Source organism: Heloderma suspectum, chromosome 5 (assembly GCF_057233095.1).
Source record: "Heloderma suspectum isolate Gila_16-S chromosome 5, 16-S_ref, whole genome shotgun sequence".
In the NCBI taxonomy this organism is placed as follows: Eukaryota; Metazoa; Chordata; class Lepidosauria; order Squamata; family Helodermatidae; genus Heloderma; species Heloderma suspectum.
Genome location: NC_139462.1, coordinates 201780269 through 201798418, shown reverse-complemented (window position 1 = coordinate 201798418; position 18150 = coordinate 201780269). Strand labels below are relative to the sequence as shown.

The 18150-nt window shown below is 41.6% G+C and overlaps 1 protein-coding gene and 1 long non-coding RNA gene across 3 annotated transcripts in view; one reads left to right on the top strand and one right to left on the bottom strand.

The window, feature by feature from the left end:
* Positions 1 to 16772, top strand: part of PIP4K2A (phosphatidylinositol-5-phosphate 4-kinase type 2 alpha) — an 82635-nt gene extending 65863 nt beyond the window's left edge. Inside the window, exons 6-10 of the mRNA XM_084859053.1 lie at positions 707 to 745; positions 7146 to 7259; positions 10688 to 10928; positions 12464 to 12567; positions 13819 to 16772. Coding sequence (XP_084715179.1) covers positions 707 to 745; positions 7146 to 7259; positions 10688 to 10928; positions 12464 to 12567; positions 13819 to 13899 — 579 coding nt within the window. The 3' untranslated portion in view covers positions 13900 to 16772. The remainder of the gene's footprint in view (positions 1 to 706; positions 746 to 7145; positions 7260 to 10687; positions 10929 to 12463; positions 12568 to 13818) is intronic.
* Positions 1 to 18150, bottom strand: part of LOC146345072 (uncharacterized) — a 79991-nt gene that overhangs the window by 19868 nt on the left and 41973 nt on the right. The window lies entirely within an intron of this gene.

The window sequence follows — 18150 nt, the reverse complement described above, 5'->3', positions numbered from 1 at the left end:
ACATTTCCAAGATGATCGCCTCCCACCTGCACTAACCAAAAGCTTCTCATCACTGCAGCTTGGAAATTTTGACTAGTGCAAGTAGCTCCTGAGGAAGGCATTCATCTCCAAAATATTGGGCAGGCACAAAATAAACAGGCATTTTTGTGATTTTTTTATCAGTTTTGTTTTTTTGGCTTCTGACTAATGTAACATCTTGCCTAGCATCTCTGTGCAATGTTCCTAATTATCTTTAGATTGATTACTTTAATTACAATAGGTTCAGACAGTAAGTTTTGATGGCACTTTCCTTTACAGATTAAGACTTGTCTGTAGTACTACATTATTACTGAAGTTTTCTCCAGAGGGTTATAGTGAAATCAAAGATAATAGTGATAGGACAATGAGAATCCAAATCTCCATGGAGAGAGTGTTCTTTTGTTAGAGGTCTTCTGTAGCCTTTGTTTCATAAAGCTGCCCTTAAGATGTTTTGGTAGTCTATTTTTTGATAAAATTGTTTTTATTATACTTATATTAACCTACTGTTATGACAGAATGTTTGTATGGTATTTTGGAATTATTATCGTAATATAATCTGTATGAGCTCAGATAAATGTTGTGGTAGGTTTATGGTGAAAAATCATTGAATTTAATGAAGTATTTCTGCATAAGATAGCACCTAAGTGTTATTCCCAGCTGCATTTTTGATACAGTCCTTCTGTTTCAGGGCTCTACAGTAGCAAGAGAAGCCAGTGACAAGGAAAAGGTAAAGTTATATTTATATAGTTACTTAGTCTCCTAATGTCAACTTTTTTAACAAAGCAAAATAGCGATATCGTACAGCATTGTTTTGCAGTTATGCTGCCTGTAAATAGATTGAGGCTGCAATTCTATACCCACTTAGCTGGGAGAAAGCCCCACTGAACTTAAACCAAAAGCCAGATATGCACGGGGCTCCACTGGCTGGTTGTGGTAGATCAATCTTCTGATCCAGAGCCTTTTGCAGGAAATGACCAGGCTTACTTAAGCTCTCCGACCTAAAACTGATGCTCCAGCTAGACAAGGAGATGATGGATGCCCATGATTGGATCACCCATCTCTTTACATTTTTGAGAAATAGCTACAGAGAGGGGGATTTAGATTAGGAACACTGATGGGTATGTGTGTGAATCCTTACCCCCACACTACTTTCCAAATGAGAGCTGCCCCCAGGCTGCTATTTTTATTTCTGTTTTGAGCATTTATATACCTCTCTTTAGCCATCAAAGGGAGCATCTCAGAGAAAATTTAAAAACAAGAACACCAAAACACATTACAGGCTGGGATCACACAACACGCTAACCTACCCAGTGTGGGTTGTTGTTGAACCATGGGTTATTGTTTGAATGCAGCACTTTTTCCACAAGATGGGTTATTGTATTGTCTGAATGCAGCGCATTGTTCATTGCTCGTTAACTATGTAGTGTGGTTTGTTAACCACCCTGAACAAAACAATAAGCTATGAATTCTCAAGGTGACTTGTTTGAGAAAAATAAACCACACTGCATGGTTAACAAGCCACCCTGCGGAAAACACGCTGCTTTCAGACAAAACGTGAACTCATGGTTGGGTTAGCATGTTGTGTGAACCCTATTTACAACAGAGCAATACAAAACATTTTTAAAAATAGGGCAAACTTAATAGGGTAAATAGCAGTTGGAAGACACCTTTCATTGGAGAAAAAGGCAAAGTGTGCATGAGGGAGGGGGTGGCAGGGGACTCCCAGAACTACAGACCCAGCCTGAATCTCTTTCCCTTTCTCAGCAGTTGCTGCTTTTTACTAACATTTAAAGAGAATGGAGATCTGATCCCAAGTCCCCATAATTTCATCTGCTTTGGCCCTGAGTAATAACAACTGCAAACATGTGACTAATAGATACTAACAGCAATGCTTGTATGAATGTGGCAGACTCCGGCAAGCTACCCTCAAAGTGCCCTATCCCCATACAGTCACTGTCCGTCCATGGCAGGGTATTCCAGCCACTGTACTCATAACTCCCATACAAACTGGAGACCTTTTCATAGAGATCAGCTCACATTCTTGCACAAACCTATTCAGCCCTACAGCGGTCACTGGGAAAGCCGGCATTCAAGATGCAGTCTTAGGGTGCTTCTGGAGATTGTGTTTTGTGGATGATCAGTGCACCAGTCATCTACAAGCTACATAATTGGGGTGGCAGTTGCTAGATCAGTATGGCTAGCACAGTTACTCTCTCGCCACAAGATGACTGGTAGCTCTGCGCCAGCCTTCCCCAACTTGGTGCCCTTTAGATGTGTTGGACTAGAACACCCATAATTCCTCAGTTATTGTCCCCTAGTCCAACACATATGGAGGGTACCAGGTTGGGGAAGGCTGCCCTGTACCCGTACAGTAGGAAGCATTTCTTGAGATCTCTCTTGGTTCTGTACTACCATTGCTGCCAAGAGCAATGTGGAAGAGCACCCTCAGTCCTTCTCATGGAAAGTGTGTGTTTTCCTCTGGAAGACTGATTTTCCTGCCCCTAAGCACATTTACTTCATGAAGTAAGAAACTAACCAATAGAAAGAATTTTTTGGTCTTACATTCAACAATAAAACTTCGTTTCAAGTCGACTGCTAAGGTGCCTCTTGGAATTCCACCATAGCCAATGTTACCTGGCCCCTTTCACCTTAATCCTCCACACCAGGTTCACACATCACGATAAGCCACACTAAGACAAGCGAGGCTCGCAATCCGCCATGTCTTATCGTGTCTTGTGAACTCGGTCTAATAGTTCATAACCACTGCTGGAGGAGAACCGGAGAGCCATTACCTGTTTTGGCTATATTCATTTATAAATATAGCCTATGTGCAAACTTCAGGACTAAGCAAGTAACAATATTAAGTTTTAACTGAAGTATTAAAGTCAGTGAATCATAGAATCATAGAATAGTACAGTTGGAAGGGGCCTACAAGGCCATCGAGTCCAATCCCCTCCTCAATGCAGGAATCCAAGTCAGAGCATCCCTGACAGATGGCTGTCCAGCCTCGTCTTGAATGCCTCCAGTGTGGGAAAGCCCACCACCTCCCTAGGTAATGGGTTCCATTGTCGTATTGCTCTAACAGTCAGGAAGTTTTTCCTGATGTTCAGCCGGAATCTGGCTTCCTGTAACTTGAGCCCATTATTCTGTGTCCTGCATTCTGGGATGATTGAGAAGAGAACCTGGCCTTCTTCTCTGTGACAACCTTTCAAGTACTTGAAGAGCGCTATCATCTGTCCCCTCAGTCTTCTCTTCTCGAGGCTAAACATGCCCAGTTCCTTCGGTCTCTCTTCATAGGGCTTTGTTTCCAGTCTCCTGATCATCTTTGTTGCCCTCTTCTGAATCCTCTCCAGCTTGTCTGCATCCTTCTTAAAGTGTGATGCCCAGAACTGGACACAGTACTCCAGATGAGGCCTAACCAGTGCTGAGTAGAGGGGAACTAGTACTTCCCGGGATTTGGAAGCTATGCTTCTATTAATGCAGCCAAAATGGCATTTGCCTTTTTTGCAGCCACATCACATGGTTAGCTCAAATTCAGCTTGTGATCGACAACAATTACAAGATCCTTCTTGCTTGTAGTGTTGTTGAGCCATGTATCCCCCATCTTGGAACTGTGCTTTTGGTTTGTTTTTCCTAGGTGCAGAACTTGGCATTTATCCCTATTAAATGTCATTCTGTTGTTTTCTGCCCAGCACTCCAGTCTATCAAGATTACTTTGAATTTTGTTTCTGTCTTCCAAAGTATTAGCTATCCTGCCCAATTTTGTGTCATCTGCAAATCTGATCAGCATTCCCTGCACCTCCTCCTCTAAGTCATTAATAACAATGTTGAGGAGCATTGGCCCAGGACTGAGCCCTGCAGTACCCCGCTCGTTATCTCTCCCCAGTTTGAGAAGATCTCACTGATAAGCACTCTTTGAGTCCGATTCTGTAGCCAACGGTGGATCCACTGGATTGTTGTTTCATCTAGCCCATTTTGAGCTAGTTTGCTCATCAGGATATCATGGGGCACTTTGTCGAAAGCTTTGCTGAAGTCGAGGTATATCATGTCCACAGCATTCCCACAGTCCACAAGGGAGGTTACTTGATCAAAAAATGAGATCAGACTTGTCTGGCAGGATTTGTTCTTGACAAATGCATGTTGGCTTCGAGTAATCATGGCATTGTTTTCAAGGTGCTTCCAGATGGATTGCTTTATCATCTGCTCCAGAATTTTCCCAGGGATGGATGTCAGACTGACTGGTCTGTAGTTCCCAGGTTCCTCCTTTTTACCCTTTTTGAAGATAGGAACAACATTAACCCTCCTCCTGTCATCTGGCACTTCACCCGTCCTCCATGATTTCTCAAAGAGAATAGACAGTGGCTCTGAGAGTTCTTCTGCCAGTTCCTTTATTACTCTAGGGTGCAGTTCATCCGGCCTTGGAGATTTGAACTCATTCAAAGTAATTAGGTGTTCCTTGACCATATGCCTGTCGATCTCAAGTTGCAATCCTGCCCCTTCAGCCTGTACTTCACCTTTGCCAGGGGGGTCATAGACCCTCTTTTGGGAGAAGACTGAGCCAAAGTAGGAATTGTGCACTTCTGCCTTTTCTTTGTCATCTGTTATCATTTTGCCATCCTTATTTAATAGCTGAACCACCATTTCTTTCCTCTGTCCTTTACTATGCACATAGCCGAAGAAAGCTTTTTTGTTTCTTTTAGCATCCCTCACTAACCTCAGCTCGTTCTCAGCTTTAGCCTTCCTGACGCTATCCCTGCAATCCGTGCTACCTGCCTGTACTCTTCCTTTGTTGCTTGGCCTTCTCTCCACTTCCTATATGTGTCCTTTTTTGTTTTCACGTCATCTCTTAAGCTTTTTGTGAAGCCACATTGGCTTCTTCTGTTGTCTTCCACCTTTTTTTCTTGTTGGAATTGTTTGTAATTGTGCCTTTAGAATTTCCTTTTTTAAAAGGAAATTCTTTTAAAAAGGAGAAACTCCTTTTCTCGTTAGAGTCGCTTGGCATGGGACCTTACTTATCATTGTTCTGAGTTTATTAAGATCAGCTTCCCTTAAATCCAGGGTACGCATTTGGCTACACTTGGCTTTTGCTTCCTTTTGAACCAAGAACTCAAGTATAATATGGTCACTTTCCCCCAGAGCTCCAGTAACTGCTACTTTATCCACTAAGTAATCTCTGTTGGTTAGGATCAAGTCAAGGATAGCCAATCCTCTAGTTCCTTCCTTTGCTTTCTGTAGGAGGAAGTTATCTGCCACACAAGTCAGGAATTTTCTGGAGGAGCCATGTTTGGCAGAATCAATGGCTTCAAAGAAAAATGGGTATTGTGGTTCAGTAGTGGCATTCCTATGCCATTCCCCCCTTTTGCTGCTTGTGTGTTACATCCATTCTGCACCAGTCTGTAGGTGCTAATTAGGTCCATTGCTCCTTTAGGATCAAAACCATAGTCAGTCTGACTTTAGCATTCTGGGTACCTTTGATAAAGGTCTGGCTGTGTGTGTGTCCATTCACATTCCTCCCAGCAGGCTTGTAACCCTTGTGTTGCCTTTTCTTGTGCTCCCCTGCTAATGTTCTGATTCTTCATAATCTCTCTCTCTCTCTCCTTTAACCCCCCACTAAGGTCCAGTTACAGATATTTCTGTATATACATCTGAAAAAAAAATGCATTCTGTCACCAGTCATTTCAGGAAACAGTGACCAGGTTCGGAAAATCAGCAGAGGAAAAGAAGCCACCATGGCTTCTTTTTCCTGCCCTGTGCGTGCCACTCGCACGCCCACCATTTCCCTAATTACCCTCACTGTGGCAACTTGGCAAGGTGTGTGGCGGAGGTGGCTTCCAAACCACCTGTAACGCCTACAACAGGCCATTGGTTGCAGGATGGTTTGGAAGCCAGCCCTGCCACACTCCTCGCTGGGTTGGGATAACACAGCAACTCGCACCGCAGCCAGGGTTATTAGGGAAATGGTGGGCATGTGAGTAGCCCGTGGAAGAGAAGCCACAGTGGCTTCTTTTCCTCCGCTGATTGTTCAATCGTCCGAACCTGGCCAGTGGCTAAAATATGTTGCATGAAATGGTTTGTGTTAGTTCCAGTTTATATTGGTGTTCTTAATTCAATAAGTTGGAAGACCACCTAATGTGTGCCAGTTTTGTAAATAGCTATGCCTGGTCAAAGCACAAAAACTCAGTCCAATGAATCTTTGCTAGATACCACTTTGGACCTCTGAGCAGGGAGATCAGTACTGGGAATGCAGCATCTCCCAGTGTCTGGGGAACATGCAAATTTGAGACCTACTTGTATTGTTCCTATACCACAGATGGGGGTGGGCAACAGGCCCCTGCTATCCCCCAAAATTGGTTATTTTTTTAAAAAGGCATTTGTAGCAGCTATGGAGCACCCGAAGGGCCAAAATTAGCTAATGACCCGTTAGGCACTTCGTAACAACTACAGATGCTGTTCTTATTTTTTATTTTAAAAAATGGGCATCTGCAGTTGGAGGGTGTGGCCTGCTGGGGGTGGGTCCAGGGGAAAAATGGCCCACAGACCTCCTGCGGTTCCCCACCCCTGCCATAGATATTGGGAAGTTGCAAAGCATCTGAACAGGACCTTCTGGATGTGTGTTGCTTGCAGGATATTTGGACAGGGGATGCATTTGCAACCAAGGAGCTGTAAAACTGCTTCTTGCTAGCTCCTGCCATACAATACAGCTTTTGACAAATAAGAGTTTGTATCTTGCAGTGAATACTGACAATGAGATAAATGTTGATCTTACAGTTGAACAACACGTCCCCCCCTTTTTTTTACTGTGAATACTCTAATGCCTTAATGTAAACAAATCAGTCTTGAAAGCAAATTAGAGCTCTCTTAATGAGAGAGGAAAATAGGATGCAGATGTGTGTAAATGCTGAGTGAATGCTCTATTCCTTACATTAGAAGTGTGTTTCTGGTCTGGTGGCAGTGCACCCTAGTGCCATAGCCCCTTAGTGCCCCCTTGTGGCTGTTACTTTGCATTTTTGAAAGCTCTGAATGTTCAGTTCTGCAAAGATTAATCTGTTTCACTGAGCACGTTTGTTTCATTGCATTCATTGTTTTGAAATGGTATTTATGTGCTAGCATTTGTCTGTCTGCCTTAGGCCAAAGAATTGCCAACATTCAAAGACAATGACTTCATCAATGATGGTCAAAAGATTTATATTGATGACACCAACAAAAAGATGTTCCTTGAAAAACTTAAAAAGGACGTTGAGGTAAGAACACTGTCTGGTCAACTCTAAGTCTGGCACACTTTTTTTTTTATGTATTTTATTTAAAATATTTCTTGGCTGCCTTTCAAGGGAGAAGCCCTCTCAAGGCAGCGTACAACAATAGAACTGACATAATAAAAACTGATGAAGTAATAAAAACAGTAAAAATGGTAACAGCAACAAACATTCTAAAAAAACAACAAACACGAGCATAAAAACAAAAGCCTACAGTTCACAACTGCAGCTACAACCTAGTCTGAAAAAACATCATCAGGGGAAGGCCAGAGTAAAGTAGTAAGTTTTCAGGACCTTCCTAAAAGTCTGCAAAAATGGGACCTGGCAGACTCCTGCTGGCAACTTATTTCAGAGCTGTGGGGCCACTGCAGAAAAGGCCCTCCGTGAAGTAGTCACCCACCTAACTGCCCTCATAAGTGGGCAAATGAGAAAGGCTTCTCTTGCTGATCGTAACATTCAGGCAGGCCAATATGGGTGAAGGCAGTCCTGCAAGTAATTTGGTCCCAAGTCACTTAAGGCTTTGAAGGTCAAAGCCAGCACTTTAAATTGGGCTCAGAAATACACTGGGAATCAGTGCAGCTGGCACAGTACAGGTGTTATATGATCTAATTGTCTCACCCCCACCAATTCTCGGGCAGCCACATTGTGCACCAGCTGAAGTTTCCAGATCGTCTTCAAAGGCAGCCCCACATACAGCGCATTACAGTAGTCCAACCTGGACATCATTAGTGCATGGATAATCAAGGCAAGGTCCATCCTCTCCAGATAGAGTTGCAGCTGGCGTACCAGTCTAAGCTGGTAAAATGGACTCCTGGACACCACAGCCACCAGGAGGACACCCAGACTGTGCACTAGAGGGGGGGGGCAGTCCCATATAAAACCAATTGTAAACCTCTATCCAGAGTAGTTGGTTTCCTAACCCAGAGCACCTCCATCTTGTCTGAATTAAGTTTCAGCTTGTTTACCCTCATCCACCTCAAAACAGCCCCCAGACACTGGTTCCTGAGTTCAACAGTTTCCCTGGGAGGTGTAGATGGAAACAAGAGGTAGAGCTGAGTATCTTCCGCATACTGATGACACTTCACCCCAGTCCTCTTGATGACATCCCCCAGCGGTTTCATGTAGATATTAAAAAGCATGGGGGACAAGATGGAACCTTGTGGCACCCACAGACTAATGGCCATGGGGTGGAACAAATGTCCGCTGAGAGGTCCAGAAGGACCAACAAGGTTGCACTCCCCCCATCCATTCCCCAGCATAAGTCATCAACCAGGGTGACCAAGGCTGTTTCCGTCTGATAAACGTCTCTGAAACCGGATTGGAATGGGTCTAAATGATCTAGAAGTGTAATCTAACAGTTTAATCTAAATTTAGCAAAGTCACAGCACCTATCATAGTAACATATACCAAGTAGCTCTACCCTACTAATACTTTAATATCTCAACATGTTTAGCCACAAATGTAATTAAAAGTTGCAGATTACATGTAAATTATTTACGCGGTATTTAAGAACAAGTATTTGTTCTTAAATACTTGAATATTCATGACACTTTGTCCTGAGTTGTTAAAATACACTGTAAACACTTGGTGGTTTATCTCTGAAATATGGGTCAAATTGTGCTTCTGCTGATTATGTATGACAGACTCTTAGAAGGTCAGTCATGTAATTGTGTTTGGAGTGGCTTGTATGGCATTGCTTAAAATTTATACAGAAGTATCATTAAAATTGTATGTAGGCAATTATTGTGAAGTGGCTTGGCATCTCATGCTGATAATGGAAAGATAGAACTGCATCTTGGGTTTTTTAATGTTTGTTTTATTTCATTATTTTGTAGAACATTAGCAGTTCTTCTCCAAGAATTAACACTACTTGTATTTACCCAGTTTTTTTAAAAAAAATTAAATTGGAATGCACTTTAAAATTTATACTAACTAAATCTTTGATTACTATTCATAGTAACAAATTTCTGAGTCATAACTTTGCTTCTGATAAGTTGCGTTCTTCCATTGGGATGAGTTCTTTTAGAAAACCCTGGCCCCATTTTGGCAGGTTGATTATTCAGTCTGGCTTCCAGTTGCATACAGCCAGGGCATGATTAATCAATTCCATGTGCCGTTGTGGCAGTCTTTTAATGGACAGATAATTAGTTTGTCAAAATTCATCCTGTAAAGGGGGTTTAAATGTTAACCTACTCCAGTCTTACCTTCAGAAATGATCTTCAGGGCCAAAGTAGACATGACATTTTTCACTTGGTTTCGGCTTGCGTTGCTGATATGGGGGTGGGGGGGAGACCAAGCCGGATCAGATCCATCACATAGTGGGAGTGGTGCTTTAACCTTTTGCCTCTGGCATGGTCCCAACTGGAATTGTGTGCCATGTGCTATTCACAGTGGGATAAGATCTCCCATTGGCACTACTGTGAATAGCAGGCATGGGATGGGGGGCTGATCCAGCTCAACCCCCCCTACACACACACACACACACACACACCATCTATTTGTACAGAAACAAAAATCATCCAAAGAAGGCCAGACCACATGACCACCATGTCTAATTTGGCTCCAGTTAGAAGACTGGGAATGTCCTCTCCTTGCTGACTGGTCAAACTGCTTTCTGTGAATCTTACAAATCTCTTCCTTTAAACTTGCCATTTAATAAAGCCTTTCTTGAAGCACTGTAGACACTTCTGCCTCACCTGCCAACAGTTCAACCCATTACAGGTTTTCCTTAGTTCATGCATATGGTCAAAGCGGGTAGAAATTTATGCATGGAAACAGGGGTCTATATGCACATACTTATGCGTGGAACCAGGGGTCTATATGCACAACATACTCCAACATGCATAGGCTCTGAGTGCATGATTTGCACCCTCCATTGTTGCAGGGTACAGATAGTGTGTTCAGATTCTTAAACACCTTGGGAAGTATGTTCACAGACCGCTTTGCAGAAGTTAAGAATGATGTATGGCGGTCAGGGGGCAAAGTTAGCCAGCAAAATCCTGCCTGCCCACCCCCACCCCCCACCTGTTCAGTTACAAATAGCAGAATTATGGCCACGATGGGAAATGAAACCAAGTATTTCACTGTCATTTGGGTGCAAATATTATACTAGAACTGGCTAAATTTTAAGTAAGTCCAATTAGCCATCATAACTACATTGATAGCTCTATTCTCCATGAATTTGTCGAATCCACTTTCTCTCTACTTTTTTTTCACACGAGACAATCTTTTATGCATGACATTCTTGAAGGATCCCTATTACTTTTCCATTAAATTCCACTTTTTTGGTTTTCAGCTGAGCAAGCCTGTTGTAGTAAACAGTGTAACATTTACTACAGGAAAGTGCTTTTCCTAACTGGATCTTTGATTCTTTACTTTTTCCACTGTAACTGACACTCTGCATGTTTGCCATTTAGTTCCTTGCTCAGTTAAAACTTATGGACTACAGCTTGCTGGTTGGAATTCATGATGTTGAGAGAGCAGAACAGGAAGAGGTAGAATGTGAAGAGAATGATGAAGATGAAGGAGAAAGCGACGGAACTCACCCAATTGGAACACCTCCAGATAGTCCAGGAAATACACTGAACAGCTTGCAGCCTTTAGCTCCAGGAGAATTTGATCCAACCATTGATGTTTATGGAATAAAATGCCTTGAAAGTAAGTGATCTTGCTATAAATATTTAGACGTGGGAGACATTTTTATTCTTGCATGAATCTCTGAGCTCTTAAAAGAATCTCAAACCACATAAAGACAAAAAGTATGCAGCACAATATCAGTCACTCACCAGAGTCACATTTTTACCTGCTTTCTTGTCACAGCTAACGTTGAATAGGGGATCTATAATGTTTGGCTATGATATTTTAACATCATGCAATTCTTGTCTGAGAAAACAGTACAACAAACAGTTCACTGATAGCACAAGCAATTACTATACTGTTTGAGCCACTTGCCTTGCTGAATGCTGTGGAAAGATCAAGAGGTTATTCTTAGCTGGTATCCTAGACAAGGGCTCCCTTTTGCATTTACTTGGAAAATCTATCTACTAAACATCACTGTTCTTTATACTGGCAAATAAACCACTATCGTTAGTATGGCTTACCAAAAGAAGCAAGTCACTGCCTTGGCATATTTCAAAGGGTTTCTGTTTTTAAACATGAAGATCAATTCCATATTTCTTTTCTAAAGACAATATGGAAAACTGTCCAATGTAGGGATAATGGAAATAGGCTTGTGTGGAAAATGCCAAAAAGTAGAGCTCTTCTGGTCTGTATTCAGAGAAAATAACATTCAAAATAAGAAAAGCATATTTATTCCAAGTATTGAAAGCATTTGTAAAATATACAAATCTTCATTGTCACAGTGCATTGCAAATTAAAACAAGATCACTAGAGTGTTGTTACTCTTGCCATGGCAACACATGAACCTTTGTCACAAAGATATTGTGAACAGAGCAATCCTAATACCGGCCTACTCAGAAGTAAGTCCCACTGAATTCATTGGGGCTTACTCCCAGGTAACTGTGGTATTGCAGCCTAATTCAAGCATTTAAAGGGCCTCCTGATGTTATGTCCTAGAGTTCCAGTCATCCCTCATCATTGGCTATGCTGGCTAGGGCTGATGGACATTAAAGGCCAAAACATCTGCAGGGCCACAAATCCCCCCCCCCCCGGTTTCAGGGGAGATTTAAGGTGCTTACATATTTATTCATACGCCAGAAAGCATGGAAATTGTAAGTTAAGGTTCCTGCCTTAATGTCTGTGCCGTGTAAGCAGTAAACTCATTCTGCAGTGTCTCATTGTGCTTGCTTGCACCTTTAGCATCCTTGTACCCACACTTCCCCTTCTTTCAGCCCCAGTTCTCTTCTTCTGCAGGTTGGGGGTAACGCCGAAGCTGGGGTCAGTGTTGTCTCAAACTTTAGTAAGATACATGCTTTCAGACTCTTGAAGTCTCCATCTTCCTTGGTTAGAAAAGAATCTTAAAGCCTTACATTATCAAAGAATGAAAATATTGATGGGGCTTTTGTATGTCCTTTATGTTACGAGATTTTGAAACCAACAAGCTATTAGAGGGATAACAGCCATTACCACCAATTTCTTGTCTTAATTTGTTCTAACTGCCTTCCATAGGTTTATTTAATCTCCTGGAGATAAATATATGTATGGCTTTAGTTACATGATTTCCCCCCCTGCAGATGCACCTAGGAAGGAGGTATACTTTATGGCCATCATTGACATTCTTACTCATTATGATGCAAAAAAGAAAGCTGCCCATGCTGCAAAAACAGTCAAACATGGCGTGAGTATCCCTGATGTCCATATTCCTACTCTGTCAGTTATTTTCAAGTGTTCCCCATTATAAGTGCTCTTAATGTACGGTTGCCTGCATTCTCTTGATCCACAGTCTCTGAGGCCCAAACTAGATATGGGAGATCTGTGACTCCATCTCCAAATGTTTCCTTTTATTTTGAAAAGCAGTCAAGAGGAGTGGCTTAGTTGAGTAGGACTTTGTTACGGGGGGGTCAGCCTTTCCCTCCCATGACATTTTCCCCATATAAATTATCCCCCTCCCCTAAAGCTGCAATTTGCCCACCTACTGGGGAAAACATACGGGTATGGATCTCCTGTGCCTTGTCTAGTTCAGAGCTGAAAGATCCCCTTGGAAACATTTTGATGATTGTACAGTTACTCCCCTAAAGTCTATTTACTGAAATTTAATGGTATACTTTTTAAATTACATGTCTGTCAGCAGTTTATACCTTTAGACACAGAAGGGTACATATGGTGAAGCATCTTATTTACAAAGCATCCTTGCCAAGATCATTATGAATAGAGCTGGAGGGAAGGGTCAGGTAGGAGGGGCTTGGGTGATTGGGTAGAGCTCAGGAGTGCAACTTTGAGCACCAGTTATGAGGGGAGCGCTGACAACAGTTTCATGGCTGCAGTTATCAGAGTGTGTATTTTGATTGTGTTATTTGCACTGTTAGTTCTTGCCTTGTTAAGCATTGTTAATCCTCTAGTGTACCTCAACCTGTATTTTGTGATTTGTGATTCATCCATGCCATTTCTCAGCCCATCTAATAAATCCTTTCCAGCGTTCATGCCACAATAATTCAGTTTCTAAATCAGGAGGGCAGAACCTCTGGCCAGGGGGCCAAATCTGCCCCTCCAAGGTTCACACCCAGGATGGCCACAACCCCTTTCCCCTGACCCCCCCCCCAAGATTGGTGGTTTCCTGACTTTTGTGTAGCTTTCCCCCCATTCTAAAAGCTTGAACTGCCTCTCCTAAGTCTTAGTTATTGGCAGGAAGAGTATTAAGCTAAAATATGCTGGTATTTTTGGTATTTTGGCCCTGCCCCCAAATACCCCATTTGGTATTTTGGCCCTGGCCTTGCCCACCACTGGAATGCAGCCACCGAGAGCTTCTCCAAAATGAAATTCAGCCCTGAGGCTGAAAGAGTTTCAACACCCCTGCTCTAAGATGCCACGGACTTCTTGCCTCGAGTCTAATCTGCTTCTCCGCCTCTCTCCTCTTATTCTTGCTTTCTAGGCTGGTGCCGAGATTTCAACAGTTAACCCCGAACAGTATTCAAAGCGGTTCTTGGACTTTATTGCCAACATCTTGACGTAACCTAATGTTCCGCTGGACAGATACAAGGTCTGGGAACAGCAGCAAAGGCTACAAGTGTGTAAGGGATAACAGCTTCTTTCAGAGGAACTCTCAAGTGCTATCTTGCAGAAGGCAGCCCCCTTGTTTACATCTGCTGGCAAAGATGACCGACCGGGGTGAAATACTTGCTTTAACAGCTGCCTGATTATGCCCAGCATAATTCTAGCTATTTCTGATGTGTGTGTGTGTGTGTGTGTGTGTGTGTGAGAGAGAGTATGTGTGTGTGTGTGTGTGTGTGTGCAGAAACAAATATAAATTAACTAATAATAACTAAAATAGGTCAGCTTCTTACTCTGTGGGCATTGCAACAACAACACTCCGTGGATACTAGCTGAGATAGAATGAATGGGCAAAGGAGTTGGGGGAGGTGGGAAGGAAGAAAGGAGTAAGTGCATGTTAAGTTCTACAATATTGGTATCAAAACTGTAAACTGTGGATCAGTTTATACTTTGAACGGAAAGGTGCAAGACAGTATTGGTGGTGATGACGACTACAACTTTACTGCAAATGTTACATTTAACAACCCTGCATGTTGGCATTCCTTATGAATAGCTCCATGTGCTGGAAGCTTTCCTGTTGGCAACTTTTAAAATTTTATTTTATTTTATTCAACTGGCCCATCGCAACAGGAAGTAGTCTTCCAGCAATTCAGAGGTTTGCGGGTTTTTTTCTTTTCTTTTTTACCAAGATCTAATGCCGTAATCATGTTGTATGTTCTTTGCCAAGGGTAAACATCATTGGAGGGTGGGGGGCAGGAATATTGACTGTTTTAACTGTCTTACTACATGAAGATTTTACACTGTATGTTTATCATATAGGAATCGAGTATGCTACAAACGAAATCAAATCATGTTTTTATGAAGAAATGCATGATTTGGGGCAATAATAGTATTTTCCACCACATGAACAAAGGAATAGGAAAGTCTGTTCACTTGTAACTGATCAAACAAGTCATTTATTGCTTACATGTGCTGTTTTTAATATTTTATTAAAATATTCCTTTTTTAAGCCCTAAATTTTACTGTTTACATTAATAGGAAAACAGGGATGCGTTTGAGTTTGTGCGCAGTATGTGAATCTGAAGTTTACATGTAAAGTTATTTTGCAGTACAGATGAAGTAATTTCTTGAAGTGTAATATGCAGCAATGTACCCAAGCAGATGTTTCATTCACCTCCATGATAGATTTTTTTTTTTTACAATGGTGACAGATTGTTTGGAGGAATTTTAGGTGGTATTTTTATGATTTTAATAATAATAATTAGCATTGTGTTTTTCCAAATTACGTTATTTTACTGATTACCTAAAATTGTGCTGTCACCTGTAACCTGTTTTAAACAATTTAAATAGTAAGTTTGGGGGGAGGTTTCACGCTTCATAAAGGACAAAATTAGAAAGGCTTCAAATTATATTCACTACTTTTACACTGTGCTAAGATTGTGCCTTTTTAACATTCTTTGCGGAAACAAGATAGGCAACTCAGAAAATCGAAATCACACTCTCCCACTGCAACTTATAACTTACCCCAGGAGTGCCAGGTTGCCTTCTCCAAGGATGTAATGCCAGCGCTGTTAATTGATGTAACTGCAGTTGTGTATAATGTATGTAGTGTTAACTTCAGTTTCCACCAAAGATAATGAACTTAAAAAGTGATAGGATTGCTAATACAAACAACCATCACTTTCTCCCGTGCTTTTTTGTCCACACAAATTCTTAGATGCTTGAGGGCCACTGTTTCTTCATGAAAACAAATGGATGTTGAAATTAATGGTGCCCTTCAAGAACATCCAACCATGTCAATTTTACTCAAATCAGGGCTGCTCGCTATTGGCACTGGGATCTCCTTGATCTCCTTGGGAAGGGCCGTAGCTCAGTGGTAGAGCACAGGCTTTGCACACAGAAGGTTCCAAGTTCTATCCCTGTCGTCTCTATGTAGGGCTGGGAAAGACATCTGTCTGAAACTCTGGAGAGCCACTGCCAGCCAACGCAGACAGACTGATGGTCTGACGTGATATACGGCAGCTTCCTGTTTTTTATCTCATCATCAGTGCTACTGCTGCTGCCTCTTTCCCCCTTCCGCTGCTTGAGCATACTTCCCAACCAGCTATACAGCCATTAGTGATTGTGCGTGGGAAGAGGCATAGCCCACATGAGCTTCCCACTGTGTTCTACTTCCTCTTTGATCTGTTCATAAATACCCATAATTGGTTAGTTACTGTGTTGCACAATGATGATGCTGGTCCCACTCTTTTTTAATGTATGTCAGCTGTTGCAAATCTGAATAGCGTATTAATTTCCTTAGTCACTTCAGTTTTGTTTAACATATTAGAATAGCTATAGCTTCTGTGTTAGGTTTTGATGGTCCATTGAGGCACATGATAGTTAAAATTGCATCTTTCAATTTTGGATATATTAGAAAAACGATTAATTAGGGTAATAAGAAGAACAATTGTAAATTATTGATCTTTAACAAGGGATAGTTTGTATACATACACTCTTCCCACACCTGCCACCTTTTTCAGACATTGCTTTGAACAAATATTTTTGGGTTCCATTTTCTTTTTCATAACATTCATGTCTTTGAAAATTCCAGTCTTCATACATATACCCCATGTTTTAGGCACTATTGCACGTTTACGGAGCTCCACTGATCTCCCAGCTGATATGCCTAGAAATAATACTTCACCAAATAAATTGCCATCTCTTTTCCCACCTGAATTCCTATTGGTACGATCAGATGTATTGTATACTGTATACTTGGGTGGACTGTCACCACAAATGATACCACTGGTGACGTTTCAGGTTAATAAATAAATTTAACTAATTTCTACTGTGCTGCTAGGTGTTGTTGCGTTATTCCACACAATTCCTATTGTTTCTATTGGCAGGTTTTCCTGGCAGGTCTTCCTTAATGATCTGCATCACAATTTGTTAGCTTGTATCTTGTGCTTGTGTAGAGAGGGTACCTCTCTAGAGTCTCTAGGATACAATTTCTCTAGAAGACAGTCAGCACAATATGTTTTGCGTGCTCTTTCCTTAAGGGGAAGTAAAGTTTAAACATAGCAGACATCACACAATGTACCTATTTATCTTTTTAAACTTCTTCGTGTTCACAAAGGTTTTTTTTTTTCCTTTTTGCCTCTTCTTTCCCTACGTGCCAAATGTGAGCATGTCTGTCTCATCTTTTCCCACTTAATGCCACCTTTCCTGCTTAATTTTTCTGCCACTTTCTATGGTAGGCACTACAGGATTTATTCAAGCACCTGTCCCACAGAATAGAGCCTTCATTCTCACTCAGTGGTCATGGAGCCAACTCTTCTCCAGGGATAAAAATCCTCCATTTCTGACCTTTTGATGGTGCTTCATCCCAGTTCCCTATTTGGGGGTCCACTGAAGTTGAAAGTGTTGGTTGGTAAGATCCAAAAAGTCCTTGGAAGTAAAACTGCTTTGGAATGTCTCTGGTAAGATGTATTTATTCATCCTTGGATTCTTGCAACAATTTAAATATGTCCTAGAAGATAACAGGGCATGTGTTGCCACTGTTCATACCCTTCTTGGGTTCTTGTTGTGTGCGTTAGCTGTCGCAGCCACCCTTTATCTTAAACATTTGGATTCACTGACCTAATGTGACTTCCTTAACAGTAAAAATTAGACTCTTCACTTGCAGTCTCACTTTACAAAATGAACATTTAACTCTCCTTTCTCAGCTGCTCTAAACTCCCTTCCAAAACTCTGGCTAAGAAGAATGGAACCATTTCTGCCAAGGTTCTGCTGATTTCAGTCAGATGTAATGTCCACTATATGGTAGGATCCATCTCAGTTAGGACAAGGGAATGTTCCTTTCCTTTAAATGTATTACCCTACCATTTGTAGGGTAATACAAATGTATCTTATATTACCCTGTGGTCAACTTGCTACTTCATAAGAGTTAATCATTCCAGACACTTGTTCAGTCTTCTAATATTTATCTTTAATTGGATTATTTCCTAGCTGTTTCTTATAAATCTTCAGATAACCCATCAGTAAGTCTAACAGCTAACCCCCTCAGCTGCCAGTCTGGGAATTCTGTATTGGTGTTTGCATTAGTCATGGCTTTGCTTGGAGAATAAACTATGAGAGGTCTTGATGGCCTGAATTGCCATACGAATGACTGGTAACCTTACATTCCAATCTTTCTCATTAGACTTAATTATATTTTAAAGAGTTTCCATCA